The 20,026-nt window shown below is 49.4% G+C and overlaps 1 protein-coding gene across 1 annotated transcript; it reads right to left on the bottom strand.

The window, feature by feature from the left end:
* Positions 1 to 130: 130 nt before the first annotated feature.
* On the bottom strand, positions 131 to 10,087 carry RNF183 (ring finger protein 183). Its single transcript, XM_029920552.1, has 2 exons — positions 9,887 to 10,087; positions 131 to 3,118 (listed from the first exon to the last, which is right to left on the bottom strand). Exon 2 carries the CDS (start codon positions 3,080 to 3,082, stop codon positions 2,510 to 2,512), a length of 573 nt encoding a protein of 190 aa, XP_029776412.1. The 5' UTR covers positions 3,083 to 3,118; positions 9,887 to 10,087; the 3' UTR covers positions 131 to 2,509.
* Positions 10,088 to 20,026: the final 9,939 nt, after the last annotated feature.

Here is a 20,026-nt window from a genome sequence, read left to right as displayed (position 1 = left end):
GTTGTTGTTGTTCCAAGAGATTTAGAGGTAGCAGTGGGATGAGTGTTTTCACGTAAGCCTTTAGGAAAACCACTACCTTGTGGAATATACATTTCTGCATTGCAAATACCATCATAAGGAAGCCGTTAGCTGAGGAGCATCAGCCAAATGTAGCATTTATTAGTAAGGGTGAGATCAACATCAGAGCCACCACTTCCAGGACACTTCTTGCCTATAGACTGTGCCGGGCATGTTCTGACATCTCATTTAATCTCCCCAGTCTTCTTGAATTACTCTCTTTGGACAGAATTGAAGCTCAGAGAAGTTAAGTAACTTGCTCAAGGTCAGCCAGTCGGTGAGTGGTGGAGCCTGGTCTGTCTCCTGTGACCTTATGAGGAGGATTCATAGGGCTTCACTGAGTATGTTGGCAGCACCGGCCTGACCACATGCCCAGTCCGGCCAGCATGGCCTGTTTCCAGGACAAAGCCTGAGCTTTTTAGCCACTCTACTGTTTATACCTCCCTTTTGATGAGTCACTGCATCTCTTAGTCTGACTCCATGCCAAGGGGAATTACAGTAATTTCACCACTTCTACCTCATGAACTAATGAAGCACCAAAAGTGTTACTCAACAGGAAGCTTCACGTCTTGGGATAGATGCCTTGTGGTGTAGAACTTTCTTAAGCATTGCAGCTAATCTTAGCATCCCTGACCTGTGGAGTGCTAAAAGCCAGAAGCGCAACCCACCTTCTTCATGGGACTAGCAAAGGTGCGTCCAAACATTTCCGCTTCCCCCAAAGTTAGAACTATTGAATGTGAAAATAGAAGACGCCGTAACGTTAAGTATACCCTTCCCTACCCCAAAAAGCTCGCACCTGTATTTTTCCTTATATGGATGGTGTATCGGCCCCTCCAAGAGCCGCTCCAATTCTGCTTTGACCAGAAGTGCCTCCACCACTTACTACCTGGGTGACCCTGAACAAGGCAGCTAACCTGGCAGAGCCTGTTTCATCTGTAAAAGGGATGAAGCTTCCTTCACTCGGAGCAGGAAGCTCTAGCGCAGAGGCGGGTGCCGCTGGGCTTCCCCCGGCTTGGGGAACACAGGGAGATCACTGTCTCATTCACCTGCCGCAAGGTTACGGAGCAAGGACGTGTAAAGAAATGAAGTCAGCGGGGAGAGGTAGAGTCCCAGCTTCAGTGTAATTAGCTTTGATGGCGTAAATGGAGAGGTAGGTGCGAGTCCCCTGGCGGGACACGTGGTGGCCTTCCCATTCTGTAATGGAGAAATTTCACCTTGGCCCTCATCACCATTCAGTTCTACTGAACATGAAATACAGGTCTTGGCTATTTTGGAACACCTTGCACATAAAAATCCCTGAAGAATTAGCACAAAATTTTATTTAGAGCAAATAAAACCAACTCCATTTCTGACTCTGAAAGTTTAGTCCACAGATCAAAAAAAACCCCCTCACGTTATCCTTTCATAACTGTAGTGGTGTTTTAACGACTTTGAGATTGTTCCAGAACTGTGGGCCACTGGACAATATTAAAACTGGGGAAGAAGAAAGGGTTTTAGATACTGCCTAGGTGGCAAATTAGAGTCCTGCGCATCTAGTTTGCCTGGGTTCTGAGATAATGTCACATGAAATGAAAACCCGGGCCCCCTATCTGCATGGCCTGGGTTCGAGGCTAAGGCTTTTCCTCCTCCCAGGGCTTCCGCCCTAACTCCGTACCTAGAGGAGGGGAGTCAGCTCCGTCCAGCATCCAGGCTTAATCAGGGCCTCGCACCTACCAGATTTAATAAACCTTTTCCCCAAACTCCAGATTTCTTTTGATCACCTTTAAACTTTTATACTCTTAACACTCCATAGGCCGCACACTGACAAGAGGTTGTCTTGTGCAAGAAGCAGCCAAGTGAACATGCTCTCCTTGCTGGGGAAGGCTCTCTGTCACCCACGGATAATCCTACCCTCCCCTTCCCCTAGTTCTGACAACCAAGTGGTTGTCAGATGAGTAAGTGCAGGAGTTCATGACCGCAGACCACTTTTCCTGGGACGGGTGGCCAGATTTTCAAAGAGAAAACCGAAGGAAGGCACACGCCTTTGCTCACAGAATTGAGGCTCACTTTCCAAAACTGTAGCAAGACATCATGAAAAGAGCAACTCAAACAAATGTGAACGGAGTTGGGAGCGACTCCAGTGAGAGGTGCCCCTTTCTGGGCTAGCCGGGCCCCCGGGTACCATCGTCCAGCCCTTGAGCACAACTTGCCACATAGTTCCGCAGTCCCGGATCTGCTTTTCTGCCCTCCCGTGGCCCCGTGGCTTACACCCAGAGGTCTCTCTCCACACCTTTTCCCAGCCTTTTGGGTTTCAAAGCTTCCCATTACAGTAGGACCCAGTGTTCCGAGAAGCAAACACCTGGCCTTACTGATCCCCAGATTGTAAAAAGGAAGACAACCCCAAATGAGGCTCTGCGGTCCCCGTGGCCAGCAGCAGTCAGGAAAGACTTGGCTCCTCGTCCAGAAGCAACGCTCACCCCACCCCCCAAAGGAACTGCTTAGTCCAAAAGATGGAGAAGATGAGCAGCAGCGTGACGCTGAGGATGACAGCCATCAGGTAAGCAAAGATCCGGAACTGAGGGTTGCGGAAACACTCCCTCAGAGAGTAGTGGCTGGGGACGGGAATGGGCAGAGACCTGGGGGCAGGCCCTACGTCCTGCGGGGACCCGGTTTGGCCCCCAGGCTCAGGGCCTAGGTCCAGCGTGTAAACCCGGGGCTGGCGCAGGAAGTAGCGGCTCTTGGGCTGGTCCTTGAGGCAGAGTTGGTGGCCTTCCAGGATGACATGGTGGGGCTCCAGGCGAAGCAGGGTGAGCAGGGCAGTATCTGTGGGCAAGTCGGTGACAGGCTGCCCAGAGGCCAGCACAGTGGGCTGGCGACAGAGGGGGCAGAGCAGCCGGCGCCGGGCTGGAGTCACCAGGCTGAGGTGGGCCAGGCATTCCACGCAGAAGGAATGACAGCAGTCCAGCATTTTGGGGGTGTGGAACGTGTTGTTGAATGGGTTCCAGCAGACAGGGCACTCAGGCTCCCGGCCCTGCTGCTCGGCCATCCTCAGCTCGACACCGCGACACCTAGTAGGAATGTCCTGGCAGAAAGGGCAAGAGAACAGAGGGACACCCATGAGCTCCGTCCTTGCGCTTGGCCCTAGGCAAGGAGTCTGTGTGTTGTTGAAAGATACTGTCACCCACATTTCACAGATGAAAACCGTAGCAATTTGTTCCAGATCACCCAGTTCCTGAGCTGGAAAGTCTGGGCTTTGGCAAAGGCCTGAGCCCCCCGCACCGTTAGCGAGCTGCCCCTGGAGGAGACTGCACCCCAGCTCTGGAAGCGGAAAAAGTGCTCCTTGTGTGCCGTGTGGTTGCCCTTGGCACCTCAGACTCCAGGAAGAGGAAGGAGGACCAGTCAGTGGTTTATGTTGTAGGGCAAATACTTTCTTCCCTGTGGCCTCAAATCCCTGACGAGTGCAGAGATGGCCTTTGTGAATTCCCTGGTCTGCCCTCCTCGGGGAGACAATCTCCCTCCTCCCACTGCGCTATAGGGCCAACCCTCCAGAGCCCATTTGTCCAGTCAGCTCAGGGCTCTGCACTGGCCTGGCCAGGGGGGCCCTGGCAAGGCTTTTCCCCTTGGCTTGGAAGCTTAGAGACGCCCAGGTCCCCAGCTCAGCCCTTCAAGAGCCTCTCCTGGCTCCCCCTCCCTCCCTCTGTCCTGGGGAACCCCCGGGCACCCACCTGGTGCTAGCGTGGTCAGGCAGACTAACCCGCAGGACCTGAGGCTCCTGTCTCTCCCTCTCCTGAATCCACAAAGCTTTGGGAGCCCGACTTCTCTCCACCAGCCGCCAACCCCCAGGCCCGTCTCCATGGCAGCGCGCACAGCACCTGCAGCTGCCAGGTGGCCCAGGCTGCAGCCTCTTGAGCACACCTGCCCGCCTGTAGCAAAGGCCACGGAGCCGCCTGGGTGGCAGGGCGGAGGTGGGGGGCCGGCGCTCCCCCAGGGCGTGGCACAACCAACCTCCGAAGCCGCCGAGCATCTGCAGGGCTGCGAGCAGTCTCTTCGAGGCCTGGGATCGAGGCCTGGGAAGGTAGGGGGGCAATTTCCTTTTTCTAGGTGGTGGAGAGGTAAGTGAGCCTCTGGGCGCTTCTCTCCCGGGCCCCCATTTCTTTCCTAAAATGGCCTAAGCCGCCTCCTCACACAAAGGGGCTGCCTCCCCTGCACTTTGTCTGCTGTGACGATCACATGCTACCCAGTCTGAAATCTCAGCACGTCAGACTCAGTAAGTCCTCTCTGGTCCCCTCGGGATCATTTATTTTGTTTTTTAAGTTTACTTATTTGTAAGTAATCTCTACACACAGTGTGAGGCTCAAACTAACAAGCCCAAGATCAAGAGTCATGTGCTCCTCCTCCTGAGCCGGCCAAGAGGCTTTTTTTTTTAAATGTTTATTTTTACCAGAGAGAGAGAGAGAGAGAGAGAGAGAGAGAGAGAGAAAGAGAGAGAGAGAGAGTGCCAGCAGGGGAGAGGCAGAGAATAGAGAGAGGAAGACAGAGCGTCCAAAGCGGGCTCTGAGCTGTTAGCACAGAGCCCAATGTGGGGCTTGAACTCAAAAACTGTGAGATCATGACCCAATCCGAAGTCAGACACTTAACCGACTGAGCCACCCACACACCCCAAGACGCCCCCTTTTCTGAGCATTTAATGTGCCCAAGTAGCTGTCAGCATGCGAGTCTTGCTGCCATCTTTGTTCTTAGAACACAGACAACCAGCCTGGCAGGCAGGCACTGACTGCTGCGATCTGAGAGTCCAAAGGTTGGCCATCTCTCCACCCTTGGGGACTTAAAAGGGGGAGTCAGGAAGGAGGACAGTTCCAGCCCCACTTCCCCATTTCAACCAGAAACACCTGGCTTTTCCCATACGGATCCCTTGAATAGGTTGAAGAGTTGAGCAGCTGAATGGGGGGAAAAAAAGTTTAAAAACCATTTCTCCATCCTAACCACTCACTTTGCAGATGGGAAGCAAGAAGTGACTGTCACCCAACGTCCCCCAGCTAGTCAGTGGTGTCACCCAGTGGTAACGCAACGCTGGGACTTCCGGCCCCCCACCATGCTGCTGCCTTAAAGACAGCACTCGTCTGTCAGTTCACCTGCTGGGTGCATGTTATTAACTACGCAGTAAGTGTTTGCATCTGGTCAGGAGAGGCCACGTGCCAGGAGTCTCTCGTGGGGATCTAGGGACCGTGCTCGGGGTTTGGGGGAAACACATCTCCCTCGTGTGCCTCATATGACCCCATCTGCCCTGAGTTGAAACCTGAACCAAAACCTTACTCTCTTGCCCGTGGCTTCCTGGTTTTCTTCTAGACTTCTGCCACTGCTCCATGTAGGGACAGGGAAACAGAGCTATGCAGAAGGCGGATGGCAAAGCTCTGGCCGAAGCTGGGAGAGTTCGCCAAGGCTCCTTACCTATGAATGCCTTCTTCGGTGGACCATTCATCCATTCTACAGTTATTAAGTCATTTAATGTTTATTTTATTTTTGAGAGGGAGCGAGGGAGCAAAAGTGGAGCCTGTGCAGAGAGAGAGGAGGACAGAGCATCTGAAGCGGGCACTGCACTGACAGCACAGAGCCTGATGCGGTGCTCGAACTCACGAACCATGAGATCGTGACCTGAACCGAAGTGGGAGGCTTAACCGACTGAGTCCCCCAGGCACCCTGCAGTTATGAAGTGATCAAGCACTCACTGCGTGCCCGGAGCCAAGCTAGGCATTGGGGAAATAATGATGAATGAGAGAAGCATGGTTTTGACCTCCTGACATTTCGAGTGTAATGGGGGGGAAAGCCATCTAATGAGGAGTGGGCAGTAAGTAAACATCATTTTACTGCATGCCGTAAAGGACAGAGAGGGAAAATGGGCTTAGAGGACAGGCCCATATGAAACCACCAGGAAAGGTTTCTTCAAAGAGGTGGAATGAAAGCTGAGTCTCAGGGACGACGAGAAACCAGCCATGCAGCATGGAGGAAGGACATTCCGGCCAGCGGAACAGCATGTACCAAGCCCCAAGGTGAGAAGAGCTTCTGCCAGGTTCAGGAAGTGAGAGGAGGTGCCTGAGCGTAGTGGGCGGAGCTGGAGCAGGAAAACGGCTGAGGACAAGCCAGAGAGGGAGGCGGAGGGGAACTAATCTGGACTGAGTTCTGGGTGGCTTGGGCGCTGATTCTATTTCCATTTTAATTTATTTTTATCTTTTTCCAATTTCCATTTTAAAATCACCATTGTAGGGGTGCCTGGCTGGCTCAGCCAGTAGAATGTGTGGCTCTTGATCTCTGGAATGTGGATTCAGGTCCCAGGTCGGGCGTAAAGTTTGCTTAAAAATAAAATATATTTTTTTAAATAGTAGAGATAAAAAACACCATTCTAGCTGCAGAGCAGACAACGGACTGAAAAGGACAGAGTGGAAATAAAAGGCCATGAGGGACTTTATCATCAGGCTGGGATGGCGGCGCTTGACAGAGGCCAGGCCATGGCAGAGGACGTCAGAGGGATGGAGGAAAAACTGTCTTTGGACACGAAATCAAAAGCACTTCCCAAAAAGCAGTGGACAGCATAGGTTCCAGAACCATGTCGCTGAGCCTCATGACCCCAGGTCCACTGCTTATTAGGGCTGTGATCCCAGTTGAATAGCTTAGCCTGTGTCTCAATGTCTTCTTTTTTTTAAACGTTTATTTATTGTAGAAAGAGAGAAAGCACAAGAGAGGTATGGGGAGAGAGAGCGAGGGTGAAAGAGAATCCTAAGCAGGCTCCATGCTGTCAGTGCCCAGAGCCCCACTCAGGGCTTGAACTCCCAACCCAAAAGATTATCACCTGAGTCAAGTTCAAGAGTAGGCTGCCTAACTGACTGCACTACTCAGGCGCCCTCTCGGTGTCTTCTTCTGAAAAGGAGACTGAAAGCAGTACGTCAGAATATAAGGCTCTTAGAGCCTGGCATCCAGCAAAGACTCCATGTGAGGCGGTTCCTGTCATCCCTGCAAATGGATTTGAGAGGGAGGAGGGGTCAAGGCTAACTTTGAAGCTGTGACAAAGGTGTCTGTGTTGAGCTTTGAGGTGCTCTGAACTCCAGGGTATGTCTGAAGCACCCCTTTAGTACTTATCAAAGCCTTAAAAAGTACATGGCCTTGGGGCATCTGGGTGGTGGCTCAGTCACTTGGCTTATGATTTCTGCTGAGGTCACGATCTCGTGGTTCGTGAGTTCAAGCCCCGTGTTGGGCTCTGTGCTGACAGCTCAGAGCCTGGAGCCTGCTTTGTATTCTCTGTGTGTGTGTCTCTTTCTCTCTGCCCCTCCCCAGCTCACACTCTCTCTGTCTCTCTCTCAGTAATAAATAAACATTAAGGAAAAGTACATGGCCTTCATCCAGCAGTTGCCCCACTGGCGTCTGTCCCGTGGACACACTCAAGGGCCTGTGCTAAAGCTTGACTGTAGAGATGCCCATGGTGGCACAGGTCTAACGGGGTAGTATGGACAACTGCTTCCTCATTCAGGAGCGGGCCGTTAACTAAAGACAGTCTGGGGTGGCCGGTTAGCTCAGTTGGTTAGAGCTTGGTACTAATAAAGACATTCTGTCTATCCCTGTGAAGAGACACTGCAGCTTTTAATGTGATAAAACATCTATTAATGTGGAAATATGTTTGTGATGTCACTGAGCAAAAAAACAGTAGTAAAACCCTATCATGCCAGTATATCCAATATATGTATGCAATGGAAGAAATGGCTGGAAAAACAAACACCAAAATGTCAACAGTGGTTATCTAGGAATAAGATTATAGGTGTTTTTTTGTTTGTTTTGTTTTAAATTCTCTCATCTGAGGGCTGCCTGGGTGGGTCAGTCGGTTAAGTGGCTGCCTTCTGCTCAGGTCATAATCTCGTGGTCTGTGAGTTCCAGCCCTGCAGCCTGCTTCGGATTCTGGGTCTCCCTCTCTCTCTGCCCCTACCTCACTTACATTTTGTCTCTCAAAAGTAAACATTAAAAAAACTTCATTTAATTCTCTCTTCTGAAAAAAAAAACTTTTTTTGAGAGAAAAAGCAAGTGAGGGAAGGGCAGAGAGAGGGAGAGAGAATCTCACAAGGGGCAGAGAAAGAGCTGGTGGGGGCAGAGGGGAGAGAGAGAGAGAGAAAGAGAGAGAGAGAGAGAGAGAGAGAGAGAGAGAGAGAAGCGGGGCTCACCCTGAGCTCGTGTTCCCCTGAAGCAGGGCACGAGCTCATTCGAAGCAGGGCTCATGCTCACCTGATGCGGGACTTGAACTCACAGACTGTGAGGTCATGACCTGCGCCAAAGTCAGATGTTTAACCAACTGAGCCACCCAGACGCCCTCTCATCTGAAAGGTCTAGCTTTACTACAGTTACAATGAGCTTGTATTACCCCCCCTTAAAGATCTCTCCCTTACCCGCGCCCCACCGCCCAGAGCAGACCTACATTTTCTGAAGCTCCATGGCCAGAGCTGTAAGAGGCCATTCAAGAGTAGGAGTGATTCCTGTTGCATGAGCACCTGGGCCCCAGGGTCCCCTCAGACACCCACCTCTGTTCCGGGATCCGCAGGTCAGAGTCCAGCTCTCCAGGAGAGCCTCTGGCCATGTGTCCGTGGACGCGCCGCCAAGCCAGCACTTCTCAGCTGCAGTAGGTCCCTAGACACCACCCCGAAGGCGTCACCTTGATCTGTGACCAAGTCAGCCAAATACTGTCTGTAGCATCACCCCAGAGTTTCCACCCTCAAGAGGAGAGACTTGAAGAACTAGCATTTTTTTATAGGACTTCACAGCCTACAAAGAGTCTCGGTCCTGGCTAGGATCTAAGTGTGGCAACTCACGTGTAGATTTCATGATTGTCTTTTACGTTTTTTTCCCCATCTGCTTAAGGCTATTTGATTCTTTAAAACCACCCTGTAAAAGGAAGCAGGATACGGAGTTGAAAGTGTATGGGCTTTGGAACCGGACTTATTTGCTATGTGGTCTTAGATAAATGGCTTATGCTCTCTGAGCTTCATTTTTCTTTGTAAAATTGGCCAAGAATCCACCTTAGAGGGTTGTCTTGTGAGAAAGGGGTAATATCTATAATGTACCCAGCAAAGCACAGCAGGTGCTTAGTATAGTTAGCCTGATTGTTTGTTCCTTCCTTCCTTCCTTCCTTCCTTCCTTCTTTCCTTCCTTTCTCTCTCTCGCTCTCTTTCTTTCTTACTGTTTATTTTTGACAGAGAGAGACAAAATGCAAGCAGAGGAGGGGCAGAGAGAGGGAGACAAAGAATCCAAAGCAGGTTCCAGGCTCTGAGCTTGTCAGCACAGAACCTGACAACGGGGCTCCAACTCATAAACCGCAAGATCATGACCTGAGCAGAAGTAGGATGCTTAACCGACTGAGACACCCAGGCACCCTGATAATTTTCTTTTTTGACACAGAGAGAGAGAGAGAGAAAGAGAGAGAGGCCATATGCATGCATGTGCACTCACGCACATGCAGGGGAGGAGCAGAGTAGGAGAGAGAGAATCTTAAGCAGGCTCCCCACCCCGCGCAGAGCCCAGCTTGGGGCTCGATCTCATGACCAAATCAAGCCTGGGACACTTAACTGACTGGGCCACCCACGTGCACCAAGTTAGTGCAATAGTTTTATGCCCATTTTATAAGTAAGGACGCCAAGGCTCAGAATGTGAAGTGACTTAAGAAAGAAAGAAACAGTGAAGTGGCTTATTCACAGCTGAAGAACGGCTGGGCTTGAAAAATGGCCCCAGGAGCCCTTTTCTCCCAGGCCACAGGGGTCACTGAGCGGACGACACTGCCTCTCAGGAGTCAGGTCCCTCCGTGACCCTCTCGGCTCCTTACCTCCTTCCTCAGAGTCTCCTCCTCCGTCCCCAGCCGCCCCGCAGCGTGTGCGCTGGGCTCTAACTTCTCCCCGCCTGGTGTCCAGACCCTGGCGGGCGGGCCTCATCTGCATGGGTCTGTGGCGGCTCCTGGCCAGCTCTGGTTTTCCTCTTCCTCCTGATGACTTTGGACTGTCACGGTGGGGACAGCCTACGCGCTTTGGTGTTCTCTTCCTCCTGTGAGTCACTCTTGCATTTTCTCCAAGGGGGTCAAAGTCCCTCACCCTTGCAGACTTCTGCTCTGTGTTGGTTTCCTGCCACCACTGACGGCTCAGCCTTGACTCCTGCCCAGCCTTACTTTGAGGGAAGGCGGGAAATCTCTGAAGCCCCTTCTCCGTCAGCCCAGATAGCTCCCACCCTACCCTGAGCCCCTCCAGACCAAAATACAAAAGGTCCTTGCAAAATATTAAGGAAAGGGCAAATCATCCAACAGGAAAACAACCAGGGGATGGTTATTTAAGCATAAGCACAAAGAGCCTGGGTCTGTCAAGTCAGACCCCTGGGTCGGGGTCCCGTCCTTGCTCAGAATCCAGACTCTACTCGCTAGCAGTCGAGACGAGCAAACAGCCTTCTGTAAGCCTCATTTCCTCACCTGAAAATGGGCGTCATGATTTTTCCTGCCTGACCTGCAGATTAAATGAAATGTCACCTGGAGAGTTCACGGCACGGTGCCTGGTACACAGTAGCACGCAATAAATGTTAACTGCAGCTGTTATGCTGATATGACCTGGAAAGTCACCGAAGAGAAACACAAACGGAATACACATGTAATTGCTCAGCCTCAGTTATAATTGGAGAAACTCAAATTTAAGTAAGACATTGATTTGGGGGGTGCCTGGGTGGCTCAGTCGGGTAAGCATCCAACTCTTGGTTGTGGCTCAAGTCATGATCTTGTGGTTAATGAGTTCAAGCCCCACGTAGGATTCTGTGCTGACAGCAAAGAGCCTGCTTGGGATTCTCTCTCTCTCTGTCTATCCGTCTGTCCCTCCCCTGCTCATGCACTCTCTCTGTCTCTCAAAATAAATAAATAAACTTTAAAAAAAGACTGATTTTTAAAGACACTTGTTTTAATATTTGTCAGTCTGTTGGAGGGGGGAACCCACTACTATTATTAAAAGTAATAGTGGCAGTTTTCTGGATGTTTTACTGAATGCTTCTGATCTGTGATGGTGAATGCTCCCAGGAAGCCCAGTGCCTGGCGATACGGAATACAGAAAATCAGTGACTTTTCCTTATTTTTCCGAAGATAAGGAATCTGAAGCTCAAAATAAGGAAGCGATTTATTTGCCCAAGATCTCATGAGAACCACTTAGTAGCTGGGACTGTAAATCTGGCTCTGAAATCTGTGCCTGTGCATTACCCTCCCCGCCGAGTTGTGTCCACATGGCCTCTCTTCTGTCCCATTCACGGTCCCTACTCAGGCTCTTCTTCTTTTATTCCTTTACTTACCTTTTCAGTAGAGTTTGGAGAATAAACAAATACATAATGTCTTTTTAAAAATATTTCTTAATGTTTATTTATTTTTGAGAGAGAGCGTGAGAAAGCACAAATGGGGAAGGGGCAGAGACAGAGGGAGACAGAGGTTCTGAAGTGAGCTCCGTGCCGACAGCAGAGAGCCTGATGCAGGGCTCAAACTCACAGACCATGAGATTATCACCTGAGCTTATAATAGTGGTATATTCAGCACATTAAAGGTTTGATTTTTGTGGTGAGAGTGTTGTGTCCTTCTCCCAGCCACCTTATTTCCCTGAAAATTAAGATATAAAAAAAAATGTTTTTAAGTTTACTTATTTTGAGAGAGAGAAGGATAGGGGGAGAGAGAATCCCAAGGAGGCTCCATGCCATCGGCAAAGAGCCTGATGCAGGTCTAGAACCCATGAACCGTGAGATCATGACCTGAGCTGAAATCAAGAATCAGACAGTTAACCGACTGAGCCTCTGAGGCGCCCCTGAAAATTAAGGTATTGTACTGTCAGTTTCTTTTGCATCTTCCCGAAGTTATTTTATGGCTGCACCAACAAAACTCCTTTGGCAAAATGTCTACGAGTCTCTTTTCCTTCTCTTTATGCAAATGTGCGTGTGGCATACGCTGCTCTGTGCCTTGCTTTTTTTACTTCACAATGCACCTGAGATACCATTCTGGATTAGTAAAGAGATTGTTTTCAGTTTTGTAATGATTGTATCATACTTCATTGAACGAGCCATAAATTACTCAAACATTCCCCTATTGATCTAATCCCTTCATTTTATTTGTTATTTTTTTAAGTTATATTTCTTTTGAGAGAGAGATGGACAGACAGACAGCATGAGCAGGGGAGGGTCAGAGAGAGTGGGAGACACAGAATCTGAAGCAGGCTCCAGGCTCTGAGCTGTCAGCATGGAGCCCGATGTGGGGCTCGAACCCACGAACTGTGAGATCATGACCTGAGCCAAAGTCAGACGCTTACGAACGTACTGAGCCACCCAGGCACATTCTAATCCCTTCATTTAAAAAAAAATTTTTTTTTAATTTATTTTGAGAGACACAGGGAGTATGAGCAGGGGAGGGTCAGAGAGAGAGGGAGATACAGAATCTGAAGCAGGCTCTGTGCTAGCTGTCAGTGCAGAGCCCAACGCAGGGCTCGAACCCATGAACCGGAGATCATGACCTGAGCTGAAACCGGAAGCTGGACACTTAACCGACTGAGCCACCCATGCACTCCCCGCTTCATTTTAAGTATATAAATATTGTTGGAGGGGTGCCTGGGTGGCTCAGTCGTCAAGTGGCTGAATTCACCTCAGGTCATCGTCTCACGGTTCATGGGTTCGAGCCCTGTATCAGGTAGTGTGCTGACAGCTCAGAGCCTGGAGCCGGCTTCGAATTCTGTGTCTCCCTCTCTCTGCTCCTCCCCTGCTCATATCAGCTGGAAAAATAAACGCCAGAATGCGAAATTTGGACCAGTCTAGAGTTGTGTAAAAATGAAGCTGTGGACTTCAGGAGGTGGCCTATCCCTAGGGAAGATCTCTCTAAGCAATTTTCCTCTTTCTGAGCTGGAAACAGAGGGACCTCCGGTGTGCCTAGAAGGCCTGGAGGTCCCCATCAGCTCTAGAATTCCCTTTTAAATTTCACTGCTGGTTACCCAAGGTTAGTGGAGACTCAAAACACTGATTCAGCCCAAAGGATCTGCTTTGTGTGGGAGTCTAGAAGCTATGCTTCCTGGCGTGGCAGCATTTGGGCAAACCGTGCAGAGGTTCATACGCTTTGACCTGATAATATAATTCCCTGGAAGTGCCCAAAAGACATATGATACTGAGATTTATAACAAGAAATACATATTTGGTCCTTCTGTTCCTGGCACAGAGTTACTAAATCCCTTGGAATTTCCTAAGTGATGGGAACACTAAAGATGTCTTTTGTTATGTGAATGAGGCAACTTTTGGAAAGCTCCTAAAAATGGCTCGTTGCCAGGGCAGCAAGCCTTGTAATCTTGGGGTTGGAACTTTCAGTCCAGCCTGAACCCCCACCCCTGGGAGGGGAGAGGGGCTAGACATGGAATTCAATCGCCAGTGGCCATGATTTAGTCAATCATGCTCTAGTGAGACCTTCATAAAATTCCTAAAGGGTGTGGGGGGGGGGGTTCAGAGAGCTTCTGGATTGATGAACACAGGGCAGTGCTGGGAGAGGCCAGAGAGGCTGCGTGCCCCTTCCCACGTAGCCTGCCCGCCCTATGCTCCTCTTCCATCGGGCTGTTCATCCGTAGCCTTTATAGAGATAAAAGCCATGGGCTTTTGTCATATCTTCTGTAATAAGCTGGTAAGGGTAAGTGGAGATTTCTCTGAGTCCTGTGAGCCACGTTAGCAAATTAACCAAATCCAAGTTGTGGGTCATGGGAACCTCTGATCGACCTGTAGCCGGTTGACAAGAAGCATGGGTGATGGATGACCTGGACTTGTAATTGGTTTTCTGAAGTGCGTGTGGCAATGGTGGGGTCAGTCTTGTGGGAGCGAGCCCTTTGCCCGTAGGGTCTGACGCAACCTCCAGCCATCCAGCTGGTGTCAGAGACCTGCTTGGTGGTGGCGAAATACACACACGCACTAGAATTGGTGTCACAGTCAGAATGTGCCTGTGTCTTTTGGTTAAGTGAGGATGTTCATTGAAGTTTTAAGCAAAAAAAAAAAAAAAGATTGAATGAAATATAAGAGCCCAACTATAGGAGCTCCTGGGTGGCTCAATTATTTAAGCGAAGGACTTCAGCTCAGGTCATGATCTCACGGTTCATGAGTTTGAGCCGCACGTCAGGCTCTGCACTGCCAGCTCGGAGCCTGGAATCTGCTTCGGATTCCGTGTCTCCCTCTCTCTCTGACCTTTCCCATTCACGCTCTGTCTCTGTCTCTCAAAACCAAATAAATGTTAAAAAAAAAAACCAAAAAAGCCCAACTATAGCACATCAGTTAAGTGGAAAACTACTTAATCACTTAAAATGATGTTGTAGAAAAATTTTTACTGACTTGCGAAAATGGTCACAACATAGTATAAATGGAGGAGGGAACGCAGTTTACAGAATGGGGTGTGTAGTGTGACCTAGATTGTGTAAAACAACCTATACCTAACGACTGAAAGGCCACGAGGCAAAATGTTGCATCTCTCGGTGATGAGCCCGCCAGTGTTGTCATTTTCTTCTCATATTATTCTAAGTTGTTTTTTTTTTTAAATCAGTGAATATGTATTACTTTCATAACAGGAGAATTCACTTGGAAAATCAGTCTGAGTTTTCTGTAGCCAGGAAATCCAGAACTTAAAAAGATAAACAGGGAGGGCATGTAAGGAATCAGTCAGGGCTCTGCAGGCATTGAAATAAAAATGAAATAAGCCAAGGCTCTTTTCTGGGTCACTGATTGTCTAGTGAGCAAATGCATTATCACCGTGTCTCCAGGTGGTCAAGGCTAGGGAGTACTTTGCAAACAGTGGAAAATTTTTTTGGAAAGATACCCAGGATAGATAGTGAGGCATCTCAGGAATTTGAATTGAACTGATTAGTTCATGCTTGGGGGCAGGTGGGGGCGGTGAGGCCAGCCGACTGGAAAAGCACCTCATCTAAGCAGTACGGGTGAGTGAAGAGTCATGGGACTTGGTGCAGGCCAGCCAAGGTCGGAAGTGCAGGTGCAGGGTGGTGTGACGCCTGGGGAGGAAAAGGCAGCAGAAGGCAGTAGGAGGGCAGGGGAGGATGGAGAAACGGCCCTGACGGGGCAGGTGTGGGCCAGGCGACCATAGATCAGTGTTCATCGCCCGGCAGGGGCCACTCTGCCTGTGGGGCACCACATTGTCATCACTCAGAACCTTTCCTCAGGCTGTCCAGAGTCTGGGACAGTCCCATTGGGAAGGGATCACCTGGAGATGGTTCGAAATGCAGAGCCTCAGGCCACCTCCAGACCTGCTGTCATATTCGAATGCCTTTTTACAAGATCCTTAGGAGACTCAGAAACATGTTCAAAGATGAAGGGTGCGGACTGAGGACAGGCATCCCCAGTACACGCTCCTTGGCCTCATCCTGAACACAGTCATGCTTCCGTACATTCCGATTCAGGAGGACTTCCCAAGGACAGGATCCTGGGAGGAATGCACCCTGGACAGGGCTGGGTGAGGTGTCTCCCCACCTCCACCGCACCCAGGAGTGGGCACGCCCTACCCCTGCCTCACACAGCTTCTCAATTTATTTTTACCAGGTCACAATCCCGTATACAAAACCCTTGGGGCCAGATGTGCTTCCGAATCCAGATTTTTTTTCCTATTTGAGGACAATGATGTCATATATTTATACCATTGTATTAAGTAACTCTCCCAGAGGCATCTGAGGCAGCACCTCGGATCAAGTGCTTTAACATTCTGCAGTTGATTATACCAAAAAAAAGAAACATGATAAGGCCAGGTCAATTTTGGTGCCAAATTTAATGCGGAAAAAAAATGTCCTCAGAGTGCAGGGATTTTAGAATTGTGGATAAGGGTTATGAATGATTTTATTATTTTCTTTTTAGAATGTATCAGATGGTTAGAGACACTGAATGGGACCACTTCTCAGTACCAGCTAACCTCAGACTTAGAAGGAACCCCAAGATCTAGCTGTTCTTTCAAATATAAAGTAGTTCACACACTTCTCATCAAGTAGGTCACATCTGGCATTGCTATTCCAGGAATCCACAGGGTTCTGTGAAGAGTAGTTGGATTTGAGGGCACCTGGGTGGCTCAGTCAGGTTTAGCACCCAACTTCTGCTCAGGTCATGATCTTGTGGTCCATGAGTTCAAACCCTGTATCGGGCTTGCTGCTGTTAGCACAGAGCCCACTTTGGATCTTCTGTCTCCCTTCCTCACTGCCTCTCCCCTGCCCTCCTCCCCTGCTCTCTCTTTCAGAAATAAAACATTAAACAAAAAATAGGTGAAATAAAGAGTTGATCCCAGGTACCATGAATGTGACATGTCCGAGCTGCAGCTGGAACTCACACTCGGGGTCTCCAAGTCCTGGCCCCGCGCTTCCCTTCCCCTGCTTTCCCAGCAGACAGTGCGCATGAGCCCTTGGCCTGTCTCCGCCCCTCGGTCCCCAAGCAGAGGGCGGTCTTCTAGCTGAAGGCTGACGAATAACACGCCTCCCCCGTGTGCCACAGAGCTGAGATCAGACAGTTCTCTCTCCACCTGGGTTGTGAATAAAGTGTCTCATCTTTCCACCCCCCAGACTTTCAGCCACGTCAGGGCACTTGGTGGTCATCAGCCGTCAGAAACTCCTTGGTGTCAGTTGGTCCAAGCACAGGTGAGTCCTCCCACTTATTATGAAGCCTTTCTCCAGGTAAGTCCCACCAGGAGGACAGTGCCAAAGAGTTGGCCCAAGGCTGTTTGTTCAAGGAGAGTCCGAGGGGTCCCCAGGAGAGTCTCAAAGGCCTTCTCCGAATGCCAGGAGAGATGGTGCCTGGGCCAGGGCCCACTTCTGCTCTTAGGAGGCTCTGCTGATACCAGCAGAGGGACCCTGCCACAGGCTTTGAGAGGGTCGGAATCAGGAACCGGGTCTACAGGCATCATTTCTGCTCCTCCTTGGGCCCCACAGTCTCTCACTTTTCTCCGTGGCCCCTCTCAACGGTAGTACAATCTGTATTCGTGTTGTTTCCCTTCTTTTGCAGGAGTTTATTCTTTAACTCTTTCTGTAATGCAGGTTCAATGCAGAAAACCTTAGAAACTCGCATGAGTGTTATAATCCTGACGCTTAGGAATGATGCTAGGTGCTCTTCTAGGCACTCTGCGGGAACTGTGTGCCGGGCCTGATGACAGCTCTGTGGGTCGATGCTATTACTGTGTCATTTCCGGTTTATGGAGGAAGGCACAAGGCACAGAAAAATTAAGTCACTCGCCCAAAGTTGCCGGGCAAAGAAGCGGCAGCCTGGGATTTGAACCAGCGGCGCAGTGTCGGGAGTCCACACCCTTAACCACCGTAACCACCAGGCCTCTTTATAAGGATTTTAAATGTCATTTTCTAAATTAATTATAAAGATATGTGATACCTGAGGAACCGTTTTGTAGCCTTTCCCTCATTTCTTATCTTTCTACATCAGGAGTCTTCTACAACCTTTTCTTCAAAATGAAAGTAGTCTTGTTTTTTATTGTAAAGGCGATACAGGAAATACATTTATGTGAGTGTCTCCCTGTGTCTGCACAGGGTCCCTGCAGGGGCGCACAAGATGCTGGTAACACTGGTTACCCGTGGGGGGGCCAGATGGGAGGCAGACACGGATGAGAGGGAGGATTCATCCTATCAACTTTTGACCTCCTGGGGTGTCTGGGGTGGCTCAGTGGGTTAAGCCTCCGACTCTTGATGTTGGCTCAGGTCATGATCTCACAGTGGTGAGATCAGGTCCTGCACCGAGTTCTGGGTCAGGCTGAGTGCAGAGCTGTTTAAGATTTTCTCTTTCCCTCTCTGCCCCAGCCTTCAAATACATACATACATACATACATACATACATACATACATACATACATAAAACCAATCCATTTTCATTGCAAAAAAAAAATACCAAAAACCAGTATGGTTAGGCATAAAGTAGAAAATAAATTCACCTTTAAACTCAATACCCAGAGATAATGCCGATACATTTTTACTGCATTTTTTCCAGACCTTTACCTATGACTGTACACACATGTACAGACTTATTTTCACCCAAATGGGATGATGCTGTGTGGTGCTGCTCTGTTACCTGAGTTCTCAGTTAGGGCAGATCATAGACTGCTTTCCGTGTGGCCTCATCTTAAATGTCTGTATGGTGGTCAGTCACGTGAAGTTGGCTAGTTTCCAAAAGATTATTTCCGGATGAACTAGGAGAGCCAGTGTCCAGACAGGCAGTGTGCCGGCTGCCACCAGTCCCCGTTAGCCCAAACCTGGGCTCTGCACCTTGCTGTGTTCCAGACCCTGGGGAGACAACGTCTGAGAAAGGATCAGACGTCCCTTCTGTTTGTGACGCTTAATGGATGTCATTTATTCCATAGGCACAGCCTCTTCCTGCCTGCCCCCGTCTCTCAGCCTTCAGGCCACCACCACCAGGACACTGAAAGCAGTGGTGGCCAGGCCTCTGGCCAGAAGAACCAGTCCACGTGGCCAAAGACCTGAGTTGCGACGTGGGCTCTGCAACACACAGTGTGCTCTTTGCCAAGTCACTTTTCTTCCCTGCAGAACGGAGGTAATGTTCTCACACGGCCTGGCTCACAGTGTTCTGTTATTGGAAGACTCAGGTGAAATTATGATTGCGAAACTAGCATATGAAATATTGGGTGTGTATTTCTCTGTATTTGAGAAAATGAGGGAGATCTGGGTTCCAGGTTGTATCACAATTCTTCGTGGAGGTACAGAGTGTGTTTGGCTTATGGAGAACCAGCAAGCTATAAACTTAGGGCATCTGAAATTATTTATGATTGCTATGATTACTTATGATTGCTTGGAATAAGAATTAAAAGTTGAATATATACATAGTGGCTTGGAGGGGCACCTGGGTGGCTCCGTTAGTTAAGCAACCCACTTGTGATTTCGGCTCAGGTCACGATCGCACAGATCGTGAGATCAAGCCCCCTGTCAGGCTCTTCGGGGACAGCACGGGGCCTGCTTGGGAGTCTCTCTGCCCCTCCGCCACTCTGTATCTCTCAAAATAAATAAATAAACATTTTTTTAAAGTTAAAAAATATATACAGTGGCCGAAAAAGAATGAAGTTCATTTCTCTTTCATGCCACAGTCTAGCTGGTTGGTCCGGCTGGTGGAGCAGCTCAGCATTTCAGGGTCATTCGGGGCTCGTTCCCTCCTGCTGTTCTGTCACCTTATCCTTATGGAAACAGCTGAGGCCGTTCCTGGAGGTCTGCACTGCAGCCAGTGGCGAGGACCCTGGGACCGTAACCCTGAACAAACATGTTCTTTTGAAGCTAGTAAGGTAGAAGTTACACACGTCACTGCCACTCACAGTCCCCCGAAAAGAAAGTCTCATGGCTGTGATGGCGGGAAAGGTAGGCTTTGGTGGGTAGCCTGTGCCAAGAGGTGCCCACATCAGGAAACAGCGAGCAGACTGCTGTTTTCAGGATGAAGCTTTTCTTTCCTCATTCCGTTTGCCAAAGGCTACCCAGAAATAGCGAGCCTTTTTCACAGTGTTGAGAGATTAAAAACACCAAAGTGACCTGAGTTCTATACTTGTAATTCCTGCGTCAAAATCAAGGCCGTTTCAGACTGAAAACATGTCTCTCGATACCAGTGTTGAGAACATTAAACTTCTGCCGGGAAGTATTTCTTCAATGACAGTAAACTCAGACCTCCTGGGGAACTTTCTTGAATAATCATTGTTCAGGAAGATAGTGATGTTGGGGACTTGTTTGATACTTTTGTAATACCAATGATATCTACTCTATCATAATGCTTTAATCGCTGGTAGGTATTTTGTTTTTTTTTAATGTTTATTTATTTTGAGAGTGAGGGCAGAGAGAAAGAAAGGGAGAGAGAGCCCTAAGCAGGCTCCATGCTGCCAGCACAGAGCCCGTTGAGGGGCTCCGTCTTACAAACCGAGAGATCATGACCTGAGCCCAAATCAACCAACTGAGGCACCTAGGTGCCC

The sequence above is a fragment of the Suricata suricatta genome, chromosome 13, assembly GCF_006229205.1.
Source record: "Suricata suricatta isolate VVHF042 chromosome 13, meerkat_22Aug2017_6uvM2_HiC, whole genome shotgun sequence".
In the NCBI taxonomy this organism is placed as follows: domain Eukaryota; kingdom Metazoa; phylum Chordata; class Mammalia; order Carnivora; family Herpestidae; genus Suricata; species Suricata suricatta.
The sequence above is the reverse complement of the archived record's forward strand: the minus strand, read 5'-3'. Positions and strand labels throughout refer to the sequence as shown.

What these genes read in the sequence shown, in the direction of transcription:
- RNF183 (XM_029920552.1), bottom strand. Translation starts at nt 3,082, where the DNA reads ATGGCCGAGCAGCAGGGCCGGGAGCCTGAGTGCCCTGTCTGCTGGAAC.